The sequence below is a fragment of the Lontra canadensis genome, unplaced genomic scaffold (assembly GCF_010015895.1).
Source record: "Lontra canadensis isolate GAN:19392208 unplaced genomic scaffold, GSC_riverotter_1.0 scaffold41, whole genome shotgun sequence".
NCBI classification, from domain to species: domain Eukaryota; kingdom Metazoa; phylum Chordata; class Mammalia; order Carnivora; family Mustelidae; genus Lontra; species Lontra canadensis.
Window position 1 is genome coordinate 1,515,641 of NW_022631035.1, and position 16,121 is coordinate 1,531,761.

A 16,121-nucleotide genomic window follows, 5' to 3' on the forward strand; every position below is an offset into this window, starting at 1 on the left:
CCCCCGGTGGCTGCCCTCCTAATTCCCGGTGCCTTCCCCAGGAAGCACCAACCTGCACTGCCAGACGTTTCTGGAAGAGGCCAGGGTGGACAGGTGCCCAGGGTCGCGTATGAGGCCATGCGCATGGGCCTGATGACAGAGGCCCGTCAGTGGCCGGGCGGCCTCCCTGTCGGCCCGTAACCATGCATGGGGGTCACTGTACTTGTGGGATGCGTTAGCAGATGCAGGGCAGCCGGGTCAAAGGGTGTGGTGTGAAACTTGAGGGGAATTTCCAGAATCACCTTCCCAGAGCCTGCCCCGTTTGGGCCCTCACCCCCACCCCCAGGCTGGAGGTGTCCAGCCCCAGGACGGCACCCCCGGGCGGTGCTGCTGGTGCTCCCCCTGTGCCCCAACCTGGGTCCTGAGGGGGCCCACAGCGGCCCGGGTCCTGCCACCCGGGTTGCGTGGGGCCCACCCTGCGCCGGCCCCAGCTAGCCCCATGCACCCCCAGGAAGCGTGGCTGCTGAACCGGGAGCGGGAGCTGAGGGAAGAGGTCCGGAGAGGCCGGGATAAGGAGATCGAGCTGGTTATCCACCGGCTGGAGACTGACATGTCGCGCGCCAGGGAGGAGAGCGAGAGGGCGGCGGAGAGCCGGTGAGCCTTCTCCCCGCGGCGCGCGCGCATGGGCTGGAGGCCCCGGAGCCCCCTGACCCCGCCCCTGCCCGCCAGCGTCCAGCGCCTCCGGGACCAGCACGCCGCGGAGCTCTCGGAGCTGGAGCGGGCGGAGCGGACGCTGCAGGAGCGCTGCAGCGAGCTGAAGGGGCGCCTCGGGGAGGCCGAGGGGGAGAGCGGGCGCCTGCGGGGCCTGGTGCGGCAGAAGGAGAAGGAGCTGGCGCACCTGGCGGCGGTGAGCGCGGCGGAGGGGCGGGCGGCCCCGGCAACCCCCTCGACCCCCCCTCCCCCGCCCGCCGCCGGCTCACTCCCGCCCCGGCCGGCCCAGGTGAACGAGCAGCTGGTCAGCGAGAGGAGCGGCCTGGCCGAGGTGCTCCGCCAGGAGTTCGCCGACCGCCTGGCAGCCTCCGAGGAGGAGAGCCGGCAGCTTCGGGCCCGCCACAGGCTGGAGCTGGAGCAGCTGACGCGGGAGAAGCAGGCGGAGCTGGAGCACGTGCACGGGAGGTGGGCGGTGGGCGCGCGGGGAGCGCGGGGACGGGGTGGGGGGGGGGACCTGCAGTTCCAACGGGAGGACCCGGGATCTGAGAAAAGGAAGTGGACTGCGGGTCTGCCTCTCGCTGCTGACGGGGTGGCTGCTGCCCTGGGCGGTCTCTGGGGGCTCCCGGGTCCTGTGCAGGAGGAGACTGGAGACCCAGCAGTGGGCAGCTCCCCCAGCCCTGCAGGACCCCGGGGTCCTTCCGGAGAGGCGGGTGTGGGGGAAGGGTCCTTCCTCATCCCAGCAGGGAGCCTCCCTCTGGCTCTAACTCACCCAGGCTGGTCCTATGGGCAGCAGCCCGGGCCCAGCCGTGGGAGTCACCACCAGTCCCCAACGCCCACAGGCGGCCCGGTGCCCTCGGTCAGCAGAGTGGGATGGGGTGGGCGGCACAGCCACCTGCCAACTCTTCCGGGATGGAGGCCCCTCCTGGCCCCCCTGCTGGCCTCAGCCTCACGCTGGCCGCGGGGTCTGGGGGGAGCTGCCCCAAGGCCCACTGTGCGCTCCCCTGCAGGGTGAAGGCGGCCCTGGCGAAGAAGGAGGAGGCCGTGCTTGGCCTCCGAAAACAGCACCAGGTGGGTCCCCGAGGCCGGGCCTGCGGGGGGCGCGGAGGGGGCGGCCCAGGCCTGACAGCGGGCGGCGTTGCAGGCGGCGGTGAAGCGGGCCGAGCACCTGGAAGAGCTGCTGGAGCAGCGCGGGTGGCCGCTGCCCAGCACCAAGTGACCCGCAGCCCGGATGGGAGACAGCGGCCGGGCGGAGGGCACCTGGTGCCAGGTGGAGCCCGGCCCGGCCCCGCGGCGCCCTTCCGTCCCTCCACCCTGGGCTGGGCCATCCCGACGTTATTGCGCCGCGGCTGCATTTGAACAGTAAAGAGGTGGTTTTGATACTTTGTTTCGCCCGGCCTTGTCTCTCTCTCCTGGGCTGGAGGCCAGGCGTGGGGTGTCCCCGGCCCAGCTCTGCTCTCGGGCTGACTCCCTGTGCCCCCTCCCTGCTGCGGGGCCTGGGGTTGGGTCCCAGTCCCCCAGCACAGAGAACGGCGCCCCAGCTGGCCCGCCGCACCCCCAGAAGGAGCTCGGGAGCCCTTCCCCTTCCTCTCTAGCTGCCCCGGCTGTGCTCCCCCGATGGCCGGAGACGGCAAGCCCTCCAGGAGACCCTCGTTTTCCTTCTCCCACTTGAGGACCCGCCACCGAAAGCGCGACAGGCAGGAGCCCCCAAGGAGTGGGCGCTGGACAGGCCCTGCCGGGAGGAGGAGGGAGAGAGGGGGGGGGCCTGAGAGTCGGGGGAGGGGGGCCGAGGGGGCTCCCTCTCAAGGACCTGCCTCCCCCTCCTCTGCCAGCACTCTGTCACGCCTGCTGCGGAGGCCCTCCGGCTCACGTGGGGCGTCTCGGCGTGTCCCTGCAGGGAGGCCAAGCCCCACCGACCCACGAGGGCTGAGGCAGCCTGTCGGACGCTCACCTGTGGGGCCTTTCCCGTCACTGTTGTCCTGTCTCGGGGCGCGTCCGGCTTCCATCGCCTCACCTGCATGAAAGCGTCTTCTCTGTCCGGTGCAGGAGCTGGTGCGGCGGGGATACACGCCAGTCCCTCTGGCCTGGCCCCTCCCTGCGTGCGTGGGCCCCGGTCCGGCACCCAGGCAGCCTATATGAGCCCTATCTGTGTCCCCTCCTCATGGGGCTGGCTCGTCCTGTGACATGACTGGGGAGAAGGTCTCGTGGCTGTCTAGTCTGTGTGCCTGGGGCGCCCAGTTCTGGGGCTTGAGGTGAGGAGGGCGGTCCTGGTCTCCACCGAGCTCCCAGGCCTGCTTCCTCCCTGTGGGGCTGCCGTGTCCCTGCAGCTCCCCGCGTCTGCCCGCTGTTCGGAGCTCCGGGCTGGCCTTCGGATGCGTTCCTAAGTCCAGAGAAGGGCAGGTGGCTGGCCCCCAGGGGAGGGGGTGCCCCTTGAGGGGAGGGGCGGCGGGCACCGGCTCCGCCCCCTCCCTGGGAGGGGAGCTGGCTGTTCATGGCCCTCAGCTGGGCTCCCAGGGCTGTGGCCAGGACCACACAGGGGAAGACGGGCCTTTCTATCGAGGCTCTGGCCTCCTCCACCCACCAAAAAAGGTATTTTTGTCTGAAGCAGTTATTAGGAATTGCTCTGGGGCAGTGGCTGTAAATTACTGAACTATGTATTTTGCAAGTAAGGTGTTCAGCAGTTGGGAAGAGGGGTTGGTGTCCAGAGAGTGGGGCAGGCAGGGAAGCCAGGAAACCTGTGGAAATGGGCAGAGGTGAGGCTCCCATCAGGGGCAGGCCTGACTTCCCAGCCTGGGCAGGACTGGCCGCCACAACCAGGAGGAGCGTCCCAAAGCCCGCTGTGGGCAGGATGGGCAGACACCCTGAGTTTCTGGTGTGGTCCCTTCCCTGGATGGCTGTGGGTTATAGGGGCAGCTGGGGGGGGGAATCTCTGGTGTCACCCCACCTGGACCCCCTCCCCAAGGCCCACGGAACTCATGCCCTCTGATGGAACCTGCTTCTGACCCACCATCCTTTCAGGAAACAAGTGATAGCACAGACAAATCCTTGAAGTTCCTGTTGGGTCTGTGCTGGGCAGAACTGTGAACCCAACAGACCCAACAGCCTGCCCTGTGGGGTGTGCCCTCTAGCAGGGGGCAGGCGAGGGGGCACTGGCCTTGACCTTTTCCGAATTCCTCTACGTCCCTTCCTCTCCTTTAGACGGAATTATCTTTCCTTTCTCTGACTTCTCAGGAGGTGTTCTTAGGCTGTCGATGGTTGGCTTTTTCCTTCCAAGCCCATGCAGCAAAGACTGAATTTCCCCCCAAGCAACGTGAGGTCTTGGTTTATCGTAGTTTGTTATTCAGAATAATTTCCTAATTTCCTTGGTGGTCTCTGTGAACTGTGGGTTGTTTTGCACTGCACTGCTTTTCTTATTATCTTCTTGGTTTGTGGTTTCTTTGACTTGACTCACCTACGGTCAGAAAACTCGTTCTGTGTCATTTCAACTCTGAGGTTTGACTGAGGTTTGCTCTGTGGCCAGTGTGCGGACAGTTTTGGTAAGAGCTCTGTCTGTTGGAGTACAGAGAAGGAAGTTGTTGGATGCAGACTTGATCTTTATCACTTGGGTTGCGTCCATGCATCGTCTTTCTAGTCTCCTGTATCCTTACCAATTCTTTCTTCCTTGCTCTGTCGGTTCCCTAGAGGATTGCTAAGATCTGCCACGGTGCGCCGTGTCCTTCTCATCTAGCTGGCTCATTTTTGCTTTATGAATTCTGAGGCTCTGTTAGCGGGCACGTACACATTTAGAGCTGTGTGTCTTCCACTAAACTGATCCTTCGTCTTTATGAAACGGCCTTCTTTGCCAGCACCTCTTGCCCTACAATTCTCCATCTCCTAGTGGTAGCTGCACCGGCTCCTCACCGTGGTGTTTGAGTGGTGGATCTCCGTGGTGTTTGAGTGGTGGAACTCCACCACTGTTTTTACTTTCAGGCTTTCCATGGCATTCGGGTGAAGCGCAGCTTGAAAACAACCACAGATAATGTGCCAAAACATGGCATGGCCAGGTCTAGACTGCATTGAGCTGTGTTTGGCCCCGGTGCAGAGGGATTTCTTCTGCTCTTGGGGCAGTGAGGGGAAGGATTGGGCTTCCTGAGGCCAGACTCCAGTCTCTGTGAGGACTGGCTTGGTTCCCCTGTCCTCACTCCTTACTTCTAGCCCCTTAGACCCCCAAGCCAAGCCCCTTCCCTTCCTCCTTGGCAGATACCAAACACCCAGGAGGCCACTGGGTGCCCTCTTCAGCTCTCAGCCTCTTGGCCACAGTTACCAACACCTGATGGGGAGCTGGTGACGACATCAGGCTCACCTCTCAAAGCCTTTCTTCCCTGAGATGTCAGATCCCATGTCCTTGACACTTTTCTTGCTCATAATACAAATAATGAATAAATATCATGGTATACTAGGAGATGGAGAGCACTGTGAGGCAAGATGCCTCCCCTCCCCTACAAAGAGGTGCAGAATGTGTGGTGAGGGCAAGCGCGCTGTGCAGTAGGGTGGGTTAGGACTGACTTCTTCGGGATGTGACATTTGAAGAAACTTGGAAGGAGACAAGGGAGTGAGTCATGTGGATATAAATCTACAGAGGGGCACGCCAGGCAGGGAAGGCCGCGCAAAGGGAGCAGAGGGGGAGCAGTGTGCCCGAAGCTGAGCCTGGAGGGGAGCAGGACATGTGGGTGTCCCAAAGACATGACTTGACAGAGGAGCCTCTAGAGGCGATGCATCTTTTTTTTTTTTTTTTTTAAAGTAAGCTCTGTGCCCACCATGGGGCTTGAACTCACAGCCCTGAGATCAAGAGTTGCCTGCTCTGTCCACTGAGCCAGCCGTGCGCCCCAGGTCTGACTTCTGTTTTTAAAGGACCTCCAGCTGCTGTGTTGAGAACCGACGGTCAGAGGGTGGAGGCAAGGAGGCCAGTCCGGGGACCACGGTGGTCACCCGGGCAAGAGAGGGTGGAGGCCAGGTTGGAGACAGGGAGTGGGGTTCTGGGTGGCTCCTGAGGGTGAAGCTGCTGGGATTCCCGCGAAGGTGGGCGAGGAGAGGAGGGGAGGTGATGTGGGAGTCGGGCTCTTTCCTGCCACAGCCCAGCGAGGGTGCTTGTGAGGGCGGTGCCTTCACTTCTCAGCTGGTCCAGCCCCCTTGACCCCTCCTTCCTAGAGGCTGCAAAGTCCCGGGGAGCAGCTGAAAGAGGAAGCCCACTCCCGCCGCGAATGACACGGGCCCCTCCGCTTGCCCGTGCGGACATGGGGGACTGGAAAGGGGGCCCAGGGCTGTCTCCGGACCAGTGCCCAGGGTGGAGGGGGAGTGGGGCCAACACTGTGCCGGGGGCCGCAGAGCTCCTGGCTGGATCGGCCCCAGGAATGGCGCAGCACTTCCGGGAAGGCACAGTGGCGGGAACCCACAGAGGGCCAGCGGAGCCCAGCCTGGCGCTGCAAGTTCGAGATGCCTTCTTCACGTGCACCGGGGCATCAGGAAGCCCAGGCGGGCGCAGGGGTCAGGAGCACCGGAGAGAGGTGGGCCGCGGCCCACACCTGATACTTAAACCATGGGACGGGAGCCCACGTGGGGGGGGGGGGCAACTGCAGGGGCACGGAGGCTTCCGCGGGGGTGGGAGAAGGCGGGCCGGGGGCGGAGGACTGATCCGGAGCACACGGCCCAGGGCACAGGCCAGGCCCCTTCGGCTGCAGCCTGGGGTCGCAGGTGTCCCCGCTCTGTGTTCACATGGCTGCTGTGTGAACCCTGGGCAGCCTAGCAGAGTTCGCCTGGTGAAGGGGATCCTGCCCGGGTCTAGACACAGAGAGCACTGTGCTGGGAGGGGCCAGAGCTGGCGGTGGAACCCCACCCCTGCAGGTGCCCCCCATGATGTGGGGACTAGGGGGAGGCCGGGGGCGGGGCAGGGGCTGGATGCATCTGCCTGCCTGGCCTCCCCTTCCCTGCCCCACCCCCACCCCCGCTCACACACTGCTGCTAAGAAACACTCGGACTGAGATGTTCATTTAATGATGCTTCCATTTTCCCGGCACGTGCTGTGTCCACCCCATGGCCTCCTTGGTCGGCCATGCAGATGTCCCACGATGCCCCATGGGGCCCCCTCCCCTGGCCAGGGGCTGGCCGTACACTACTTCTTCTTTGGAACTTTCTCCTTTTTGATCAATTCAGAAAATTCTAGAATAGGAAACAGATTTCTAGTAAATAGTCCCCTTGCCGTGTGTCCTCCAAGCCCTGCAGACCCAATGGGGAGGCATGCCCCACTCTATGAGGGGGCTTCCTGGCATAGAGGACCGTGCATCCTGCCCTCCTGGACCCTAGGGAGCAGGATCGACCAGAGCTGGGGGCCCTGTGCCCCCCTCAATGGCCCTCTTGGTGGAGATGAGGCAACCCCCTTTGGGGGCTTATGGATAGACTGGGTCTCTGCAGTGACCCTCAGGAATTCTTTTCAGAGCTCCTGAGATCATCCTGCCTTTCTTAGTGGGGGAAACTGAGCCACAGAGAGGCTGGGGGGCTGAGTCCCAGGCCATCCCCTGAGCCAGGGCCACCCTGATGCCCTCTGCCTTCTGGCCCAGGGCCAGCAACTGGGGAGGGGGCGCTGTGAGATGACCAGACCCCACGGTCTAGAGCCATGGGGGGCCTCAGTCCCCGGTTCCTATCTTCAAACCTCCCTCCCTACCTCAGACCACTCCCATCTGGGGTGTCTTGGACCCCTGCCCCTGTCCAGCTAAGCCTCCCCATGGCCATCTCAGCCTGCCTCTCCCCCACTGAGCAGCACGCAGTGGCTTCCCTCCACCCACTCAGCACCCCCAACACTTTCCTGTCCATGGTGGGGGGTGGTGCCCAGCGAAGATGGCTGGGAACTTCGTGCCCGGGGTGGGGGAGCCTACACAGTGTTGTGCCCAGATGGGCACTGAACGGTTTTGTGGGGTCCCGGAGGGGCGGGCCAGGAAGGTCCTGCAAGGTCCCTCCAGCCCCGTTGTCTGTGCTGACCCACCTTCGAAGTCAATCCTCCCATCCCCGTCTGTGTCGGCCGCCTGGATCATGGCCTCAGCCTCCTCATCTGTCAGCGGGGCGGTGGGCCCGCTGCTGGGAATGGTGGAGAGGATGTACCTGTGGCGGGGGTGGGCTCAGGTTAGAGCCGAGGGGGTGTCTGCCTGGTGCCCAGTGGTTTGCAAGATGCTCACTCCCCATTTTACAAGTAGGGAAACTGAGGCCCAGCTGGAGAGGGGTCTCTGGGCCTGGCGCCGGTGCTATGGACCTAGACTGTTTTGGCCACCCCCACCTCCCCCAAGGCCCGCTGGGGTCTCCTGAGGGGGGGGTGCCAGGTCTTCGCTGGGGTGGGCATGGGCATGGTGGACTGGGCCCCGGGCCTGGGGTCAGAACCCCGATCCCCAGCCATTGGCCATTACTTGATCTCGTTCCACTCGATGAAGCCACTCTTGTCCTTGTCCAGGGTCTGGAAGGCCTGGTGGATGGCGCTGTCCAGCTGCCCTGAGGCCTGGAACTTCTGCATGTACTCCAGGAACTTGAGGTAGTTGAAGGAGCCTGGGACAGCCAGGCCCAGGTCACAGGGGCCCGAGGGAGGCTCGTGGCTGCTCTTCCCCCTCCCCGACCCTGTGTGTCCCCGGGCCGCTCAGCCCAGGGAAGGGGCAGCCCGCAGATGGACTCTGGGGCCCACGGGCCTGGGGCGGGGAGGCCAGGCTGGCGACGAGGTGTGCATACCGTGATGCCTCATGTCCGTGGGCAGCAGCTCTATGTCCTTGTCCGACAGGGACGTGCCCATAGCCAAGGCCATCTTCTTCATCTGAGAGGAGAAGTCCTCATCCATCCTGGCCCTGTGGTGGACAGGGAGCAGCTTGGAGTGTGCACACGGGTGGGGTGAGGGCGCTCTGCTCAGACCAAAGCAGACAGAGTCCCCGCATGGCACCAGCCCCTGCGTCCTGAGCAGGGTCCCCCATCCCAGGCTGCAGAAGCCCTTGGGGCATGCAGCCGTGCAGAGACTCTGGTGTCCAGGGCCCTGGAGGGAGATGTGCGCAAGAACCCCCTCTTGGCTGGCTGTACGCTCGGAAGGTCACTTCCGTCTCACAGAAAAGGCTGAGGCCCCCAGAGAGCTGGTGACGAGCACGGGGTCCTTCGCTCTGCTTGGAAGCTGTGGTGGCCGCCGTCCGACCCATCAACGCTGCCAGGAACTTCCCTCTGTCCTTGCAGGCCGATCTCATAGCCACGTCCTCTGGGAGCCCCACCTCCTTCCACCCTGACTCAGGGCCCGCAGCCAGGGCCTTGTTCTCCCAGAATCCGGACCGGCCAGACTTGGGCCTCCCAGCTGGCCACTGGCCACCCGTGGTGCATTGGCTTGGGATTGAGCAATGCCCGGATGCTCTGAGCCAGGAGGGCCACTGCCCCTTCCCCAGACTCTGCCCACAGGCCCCGTGGACGTGTGCGTGTCACTGTCGTTTCGAGGAGAGTCGGTGGCAAGCAGGGGCCACCGGGGCAGGCCAGGACTCCAGCCAGGCAGGTGGGGGACTGGTCGCAGGCTCAGGGGCCAGCAGGTGGGGACCAGGCTGTCCTGTGGCCCTCAAGGCGGTGCCTTGTGACCCGCCGGGCTCTCGGGTTGCGGTCCCCGGGGTGGGGTTGTGTTCTGGGGCTTGTGGCAAATCAGCGATTTCAGAAGCTCCTTGGCCCTCTCGAAAGTTCATGGGGTGGCAGAACCTTCTGGAACATACCCCCATGGCCAGGAAGGGCAGCCCAGTGGCCCGTGCATCCTGAGTGGGGCTGGACAGTGGCTGGGGGAGTTCACTTTCTCCCAAAAGAGAAGCCACAGGTCAAAGGTGGCAGCTCCAACCTGACAGCCCGGGGATGCAGGGAGCGCTGGGTAGAGGCCCAGGACCGCGACCTCCTTCCTGACTCTGGCCGTGCCCCACAGCTGTTCTGGGCCTCAGGGTCAGCATCTGTGAAATAGACCCCTGCCCATCGTGCCCCTTCTCAGGGCCTTGGGAGGAGCCAGGAGAGAAGAGAGATCCCGGGGAAAGGGCTTTATGGCCTGAAAGAGGCCTGGAGCTGGGTCCCCTGCACATCGTGCCTGAACGGCGGGTCCTGGGAGGTGGGGTGGGGGTGGTCAACCGCGAGCCAGGGCCGACCTGGGCCATAGAGGCCCACAGGACAGGGCTTGAGCAGAGCCCCTGTTCGCCCTTCCCATCCCCGAACCTCAGAACTCCATTCTGGAAGCAGGGGCTGCCCCGCCTGCCCCTTGGGCCCGGCCGGAATCAGTGTCCCACGCTTCGTGAAGGAGGGGCTGGGCCACATCCCAGGCCAGGTCTGGCTGAAACTGGGGTCGACTTCCTGTCTGCAGAGCACGCTGGGTTCCCTGGGCTGTGTCTGTTCCCACCAGTCCCACCCCACTGCGCTCCGGGGTACCCCCCACAGGAAGGCAGAGGAGCCTGAGATCAGAGCTGGCGTGGGGACAGGGCCTGGGGCCTCAGTGTGCTGGCCGTTTATTTATAGCCCCAATCCAGGCCCTGGGATGGTGTCTCACTCACCCCCAGAGGTAAGCCGACATGTCCCGCCACAGCCAGGGGTGGGAATGGCAGGCACCACCCCCAGCCAGCCCTGCGGCGCCCTGCGGTTCCCTGTGGCCCTCTGCCCGGCCTCCTGGCTCTCCCACATCGTCCTTCGCCTCGGACAGGACCCCTCTCTGCCTCCCAGCTCACTGCCTTCCACAGCCAAAGCAGGACTGAGCTCGAAAGCCTGGCTAGGACCCCCCACCTGTCCCCAGCATTGCTGTGCCCTGAATGCCCTCCCAAGGCTGCCAGGGACCTCGGCCCACCCCAGACCCCTATGGACCACCTGCGTGGCCCTCCTGGGGGCTGTGTACTGCTCCTCGCCTCTGCCAGTGAGTCATCAACGCTGACATGAGAAAAAATGCTGCATGGGCTGGAGGGTGGGGGTAGGGTCATTGAGCCAGGGCCCCAGCAGTTGGGGCCTGAGTCCCAGGGTGGGCTGGCAGGTGGATGGGGCAGAGACGGGGACCTCATGGGATGGGGACTGGGTCCCAGAGGGTCCTGAGCGGACTTCGTGTGCCTGCCGGAGTTGGTGGGTCTGTTGGCCTTAGGCCCTCTACCCTGCCAAGCTCCCTGGCCCCCCACTCAGCACCTGGGGCCCTGTGGTCAGTGAGCAAGTCTCAGCCTCCCTCCCACCCTGCTCCCCAACTCCTAGCACTCTCTCAGGGGCCCATGTAAGCACACATGCGCCCTCGTGCTCACCCCGGCAGACCCAGGCACACACAGCTGCCTCTAAGTCTGGGGCTCCCTTGGGCCGCCCCTCCCTTTCCTGCCTCCCCTGGACCTCCCTGGGGTCTCCTCAGTCCTTTGGGCCTCCGAGTGTCCTATGGATGAGAAGGAGGCCGCAGGCTTTGGCCGTACAGCGTGGGCAGCCCTGTCTGGGCCCAGAGCCCATAACCACTCCTCCCGGGGCAGGGCTCACCTCCGCCTGGCTTCCCTCGAGGGTTCTGAGGAGGCAGGTCGGGCTGGGGGTGCTCAGAGCCTGTGGGGGCCCCCGCTTTTATACCTGTAGCCACTAGGCCTATTTACAGCTTGGCTGCACCTGTCCTCCCCGCCCCTGCCCCTCCCAGGCACTCCGGCCTGGCACTTGGGGCCCCCAGGGGCTCGCTGGCACTTGGCACATCCACGCTGGGCCGGCAGACTGACCGCCCGCAGCGCCCGGCCTCCCCAAGCCCAGGGCGGGGGTGGAGAGAGTGGACTGCACCGGGCAGCAGGAGAAGTTTCTGTCTACTGAACAGGTACCCTCCTGCCCTCTGGCCTTATAAAGTGGCGGGGGTGTGCTGGGCCCAGAGAGGGGCTGGCAGAGGCCTGCCAGGGTCACCCAGGGGGTGCAGGCTGGCCAGCATGTCCGAGAAACCGCCAGAAGCCACTGGACAATGGGACCTCCTCCAGCAAGCATCCGGGCCGGGGAGCTGTCCTTCGTCCCTGGGTCACTGTGGGGGGCTGGAGAGCCGTGTCAGGGCCGGCCATAAAGGTGAGGGGAGAGGAGGGAAACCCGTGAGGCCACGCTGACTTCTGCAGTCAGGGGAGCAGCGCTGTGTGACCTCAGCCAGGGCTGGCCTCTCTGCTGGGAAGGGACCTCGCAGGACAGCCGCCAGGCTGAGAACGGGGAGACAGAGACGGACGCACCCTGAGAGCCCCTCCTGGCTCTGGGCTGGCTGGAGGCCCCTCACGTCCACTGATCTTCACGCACGGAGCCATGGACCAGCACCAGCGCAGAGACCCCAGGGCGCAGCCCTTCCCAGCACCCGACCACCGCTTTCTCTGTGCGGGTTTCCCTGGTCGTTTTGCACAGTGTGGACGCGGCCCTGAGGCCTGCCTTCCCCGTGGGAGAGTCGCTCACACATCACTGGGAAATTCACAGAACGTTCCGGGCGCTACCTTGTGTCCCAGCTTCGTGTGAGGTCCCTGAGCTGCGGACGGCCAGAAACGTCCAACGGCCATCTGCGGTGGAGTCCGAACAGATCCCAGCGTTTTGCTTGTAGAGATGCTATTTCAGTGTGTGTCTCCGTCCAGGGGAACGTCTCCTGGGCCGAGTTCACAAGACCGGGACGACTGGGACCGGCGGCGGAGGGTTACACACTCTGCCCCCCAAGACGCTCGCCAGCACAGCCGTCCGCACGCCCCCCGAGGCCCGCAGGGGGCAGCACGGAGCGCCCCTCGACGCGCCGTCCCTGCAGCGGGAGGCCGCTCTGCCCCACAGGAATGAACGACAGAGGACCCTCGACACCTCCCAGCGAGGGAAGACGCCGGTCACAGAGGGCCACACAGCACCTGGTCCCGTGTGTGCGACATCCAGAGTCGGCAAATCCACACGGTCCGAAAGCGGGTCGCTGGTTGCCGAGGGGAAGGAGTAAGGAACTCAGGTTGAGCGGGATGGGGGTTGGAGTGGGGAGAATGTTCTGGAACTGAGTGAGGGGTGGGTTGCACATTCTGAATGTGCTAAATGCCACTGAGTTGTTCATGTTTGAAAACAACGGCTTGTTGGGAGGCGCCTGGGGGTTCAGTCAGTGAAGCCTCTGCCTTCGGCTCAGGTCATGATCTCAGGGTCCTGGGGTCGAGCCCCGCATCGGGCTCTCTGCTCAGCGAGGAGCCTGCTTCCCCCTCTGCCGCTCTCCCTGCTTGTGCTCTGTCTCTCTCTCTGACAAATAAATAAAATCTTTTAAGAAAAGGGTTTTATGTTATACGAATTTCACCTCAGTTAAAAAAGAGAAATATGCGGAATGGGAAACGACACTTTGAATAAAGCCCGAATCAAACAGAAAACATGAACAAGCAGGGGCCTCACCCAGGGGCTGACCCAGCTTCGAGCCCTGCTCCACCTGCCCTGCGGGGGAAGCGTCTTCCGGAAGACCCGACCCACCCCTTCGGCAGGCGCTGCTCAACCCCACCGTGTCCCTATGGTTGGGGACACGGGGTCCCTCACTTGGCTTCTCTCCCAGAGCACGGCCGCCCCCGCCCCAGTCAGTGCTTTGGTGACACTCCACAATGTCTCCCCACTTCTCGTGCCCACTCACCGCTGACGGACACGACCCCCGAGCTCCCGGGGGTCCCCTGGGCGCCTCAATCTTGTCACCCTCCCTGGCCGCACGCCCCTCCTGCATGTGAGTCACCTCCCCTTCCCTGCATCTTCTCTGGCCCCGAACTCCCTCTGTGGACCCCCTTCCCGGCCAGGCCCACCCCTGCAGAACCTTCCAGGGATGGGTGCCCTCCCTCCGCCATCCTAAGCATGGTCAGGCAGGACTCGTGCTGGACACTGAGTGTCCTGGAGGTCTCTGTGACCAGAGGCCTGGGGCATCTCACCTCTGACCTCGGTCTCCGTGGGCCTAGGGCCCACGCTGCCCTGTGCTAGCAAAGCCGGCCTGGCCTCTGTGGTATAAGCCCCTCGGGACAGGCCAGCCCCTCAGCCAGTGGTTACTCAGGCTTGTGGTACCCCTGCAGCCCCCTTTATGGGGCTCAGCCCCTGCTGTGGCTGCGGAGGGCTCTGGAGCCTCCTGCCTCCCCACAGGTCCGGGGAAGGAGTGGGGCACATTTTCAGGACTCTTTGGCCATCCCAGGATCGGCAGAAGTCGCCCCTGCGGGAAACTTGGGGTGGGCTGGCCACCGGTCACCCCCAGATTGGCAGGTCCACCCCTGCCCCCCTTCCCCCCACTTGCCCTGTGCAGTGGGATCGGCCTCTCTCACCGCCCCGCCCCTGCCGCTGGACAAGCAAGGTCCTGGAACTCAGGACCTGCTCATAGTAGTGCTTTTTCCTGCTGGTGTGCGGGTCTTTTCCTGTCCTGTCATTTCTCAGAGCTCGAGGGCCTGGACCTCCAGCCCAGAGGCCAAGGGAAGAGTCCGCGGCAGCCTGGCCGGCCCCGAGTAGCTCCGCTGTGCCCACCACGGGGTCGAAGAGCCTGGTCCTGCCCAGTTGGCTTCATCATCCCAGTGTGGGGCAGGCTCCTGTGGACCTGCAGGCCTTGGGCTTGGAGCCCCCGGGAGCACAGCACTTCCTGCCTCTGCCTGCAGGAAGGGAAGCAGGCACACAGACCCCCCCTGCATTCCAGCGCCCGCCTTCCTGCCCCACAGGACAGATGGATGGCAGAGAGTGCTTGCTGCCTGGCCTCACGTGGGAGCCCTAACCCAAGGAACAGACTAATGGTGGCGGGGATCTGGGACATCTCTAGTTCAACGGTCACCATGCCCAGGGAGCAGCAGGGCTCCGGGTTCCAGGAAAACCTCAGAGAATCCTGGTTCCCCGGGGGCGGGGTGGGGTGGGAAGGGGAGTCAGTAAGGTCGGATGGGTGGGATTGTTGCACCTGGGGCCCCTGGGGTCTTCCCCTGCCCTGCCTGGAGCCCAGACGATGGTCCAGAGCCCCAGAGCTCTGAGATCGGCCCATCCTCGGCCCGAGGCTTCTGCTACAGGGGCCCCTGAGTGCTGGGGGTGTGCACACACACACGTGTTCACAGGGGAACTGGCGTGGAGGACTGTCTTCTGACCCTGGTCACTGAGGCCAGCCACAGTGGTACAGAGGCTCTGGACAGAGGCTACTTAGGGCTACTGGACATCTCCCCTGCCTGTCCCCAAGGGGCGCCCCCGGATTGGTTGGGGTCCAGGTACGTGGGGCACCTGCTCAGGCAGGAAGCAGAGGTCCCTGACTGCGGGGACAGGCCAGATCACAGCCCTCAGCCACTCCACCCTCGGCGGCCTCCTGCCTTCCAAGCCCCCGGGGTCTGAGCATTTGCCGCTGACCAGGCCTCTACTGGCCACTCCACCTGTGGCTCCTTCACCAACCCCCACCTGGGCCTGGGGGCCAAAGCTGCTTAGAGCAACTTCACACCATTAGGGCCGGAAAGAAGGTTCTGGATCCCCTGACCCTCCACAGGCCCCTGGTGGGGTGGGGCTGCCCCTTCAGGAACCCCATGGGACCATTCCTCTGGCCTTCAGGTCCTTTCTACACAAGAGGCCCTCTTAGAAGGACAAGGTCACGTTCTGACACCCTCCCCCTAAGGGGCCGACGGCTCTGCGGGGTCCCTGACCCACCCGTGCTCTCCCCAGAGCCCCGCCGGCCCTGCTGGGGGCAAGCGCCCCTCCCGCCCTCCACAGCACCGCTGCCCCCAGCGGCCCTGCCCAGGAGCTGTGCTGCTCCGCGGAATGAATGGACGCATGAACCAGCGCGATCCGAGTTACATAAAACCCAGCTGCCCGCTCCCCTGCAGCTCCGCCGGCTCCACAGGGAGGAGGGACGTTGGCCGCAGCCCCCTCACCCCGCCCCGCGCCCCACGGGCCCCCCTGCAGCGGGCGCCGCAGCCGTGCAAGATGGCGCGGCTTGGGGGGGTGACGGTCCCCGGGTGCCCGGCGCCGCCGCGCCGCCCCAAACGCCCGGCGCGGTGCACTCCCTGCGGGGGCGGCCGCCTCCTCCTCCCGGGTCGTCGCGGCGTGGCCCAGCGGGGGCGGCCGGTGCAAAACACCCCCGCCCCCCGCGCGGGCGCCGCCCCACGGGCGCGGGGCCGGACCCCGATCCGCCCCCGAAACCTGCGTGTGCGGGCCGCGTGCCAGGCCCGAGCCCCGTGCGCGTGGCCCCCCGCGCGCCTCCGGGCCCCCCTGCGCGCGCGTTCGTATTCCTCCTGCGCGCCACGGTGCCCACCCCCGCGTGTGCCGCCCTGGCCTCGCCCGCGTCGCGGGGCCCCCTCCTGCCTCCGCGCCCCCCAGCCTCCTCCCTCCCCCGCGTCCCCAGGTCTCCCATCCTGCGTCCCTCTGTCCCCCTGCCCGAGCCTCCGCGCCTCCTCCCTCCCCGCCGCCCGTCTCCGGGCGCCCCCCCAGCCTCCACCCTCCGCGCGTCTCCGGGCACCCCCAGCCGGGGAGGGAGCCCCCCC

General features: G+C 65.0%; 2 protein-coding genes across 3 annotated transcripts in view; one reads left to right on the forward strand and one right to left on the reverse strand.

The window, feature by feature from the left end:
* Nucleotides 1-1,984, forward strand: part of CEP131 (centrosomal protein 131) — a 16,789-nt gene extending 14,805 nt beyond the window's left edge. Inside the window, exons 19-24 of the mRNA XM_032871073.1 lie at nt 42-145; nt 276-633; nt 709-886; nt 980-1,155; nt 1,698-1,758; nt 1,832-1,984. Coding sequence (XP_032726964.1) covers nt 42-145; nt 276-633; nt 709-886; nt 980-1,155; nt 1,698-1,758; nt 1,832-1,906 — 952 coding nt within the window. The 3' untranslated portion in view covers nt 1,907-1,984. The remainder of the gene's footprint in view (nt 1-41; nt 146-275; nt 634-708; nt 887-979; nt 1,156-1,697; nt 1,759-1,831) is intronic.
* Nucleotides 1,985-6,835: 4,851 nt separating this feature from the next.
* Nucleotides 6,836-12,175, reverse strand: PVALEF (parvalbumin like EF-hand containing). Of its 2 annotated transcripts, none has more exons than XM_032870412.1 (5): nt 12,147-12,175; nt 8,431-8,543; nt 8,118-8,253; nt 7,703-7,818; nt 6,836-6,882 (listed from the first exon to the last, which is right to left on the reverse strand). In XM_032870412.1, the coding sequence occupies exons 2-5, from the start codon at nt 8,534-8,536 to the stop codon at nt 6,836-6,838; spliced, it is 405 nt and encodes a 134-aa protein (XP_032726303.1). In that variant the 5' UTR covers nt 8,537-8,543; nt 12,147-12,175. The 2 variants fall into 2 exon arrangements, with proteins under 2 accessions (XP_032726303.1, XP_032726304.1); XM_032870413.1 differs by lacking the exon at nt 12,147-12,175 and adding an exon at nt 11,188-11,293.
* Nucleotides 12,176-16,121: the final 3,946 nt, after the last annotated feature.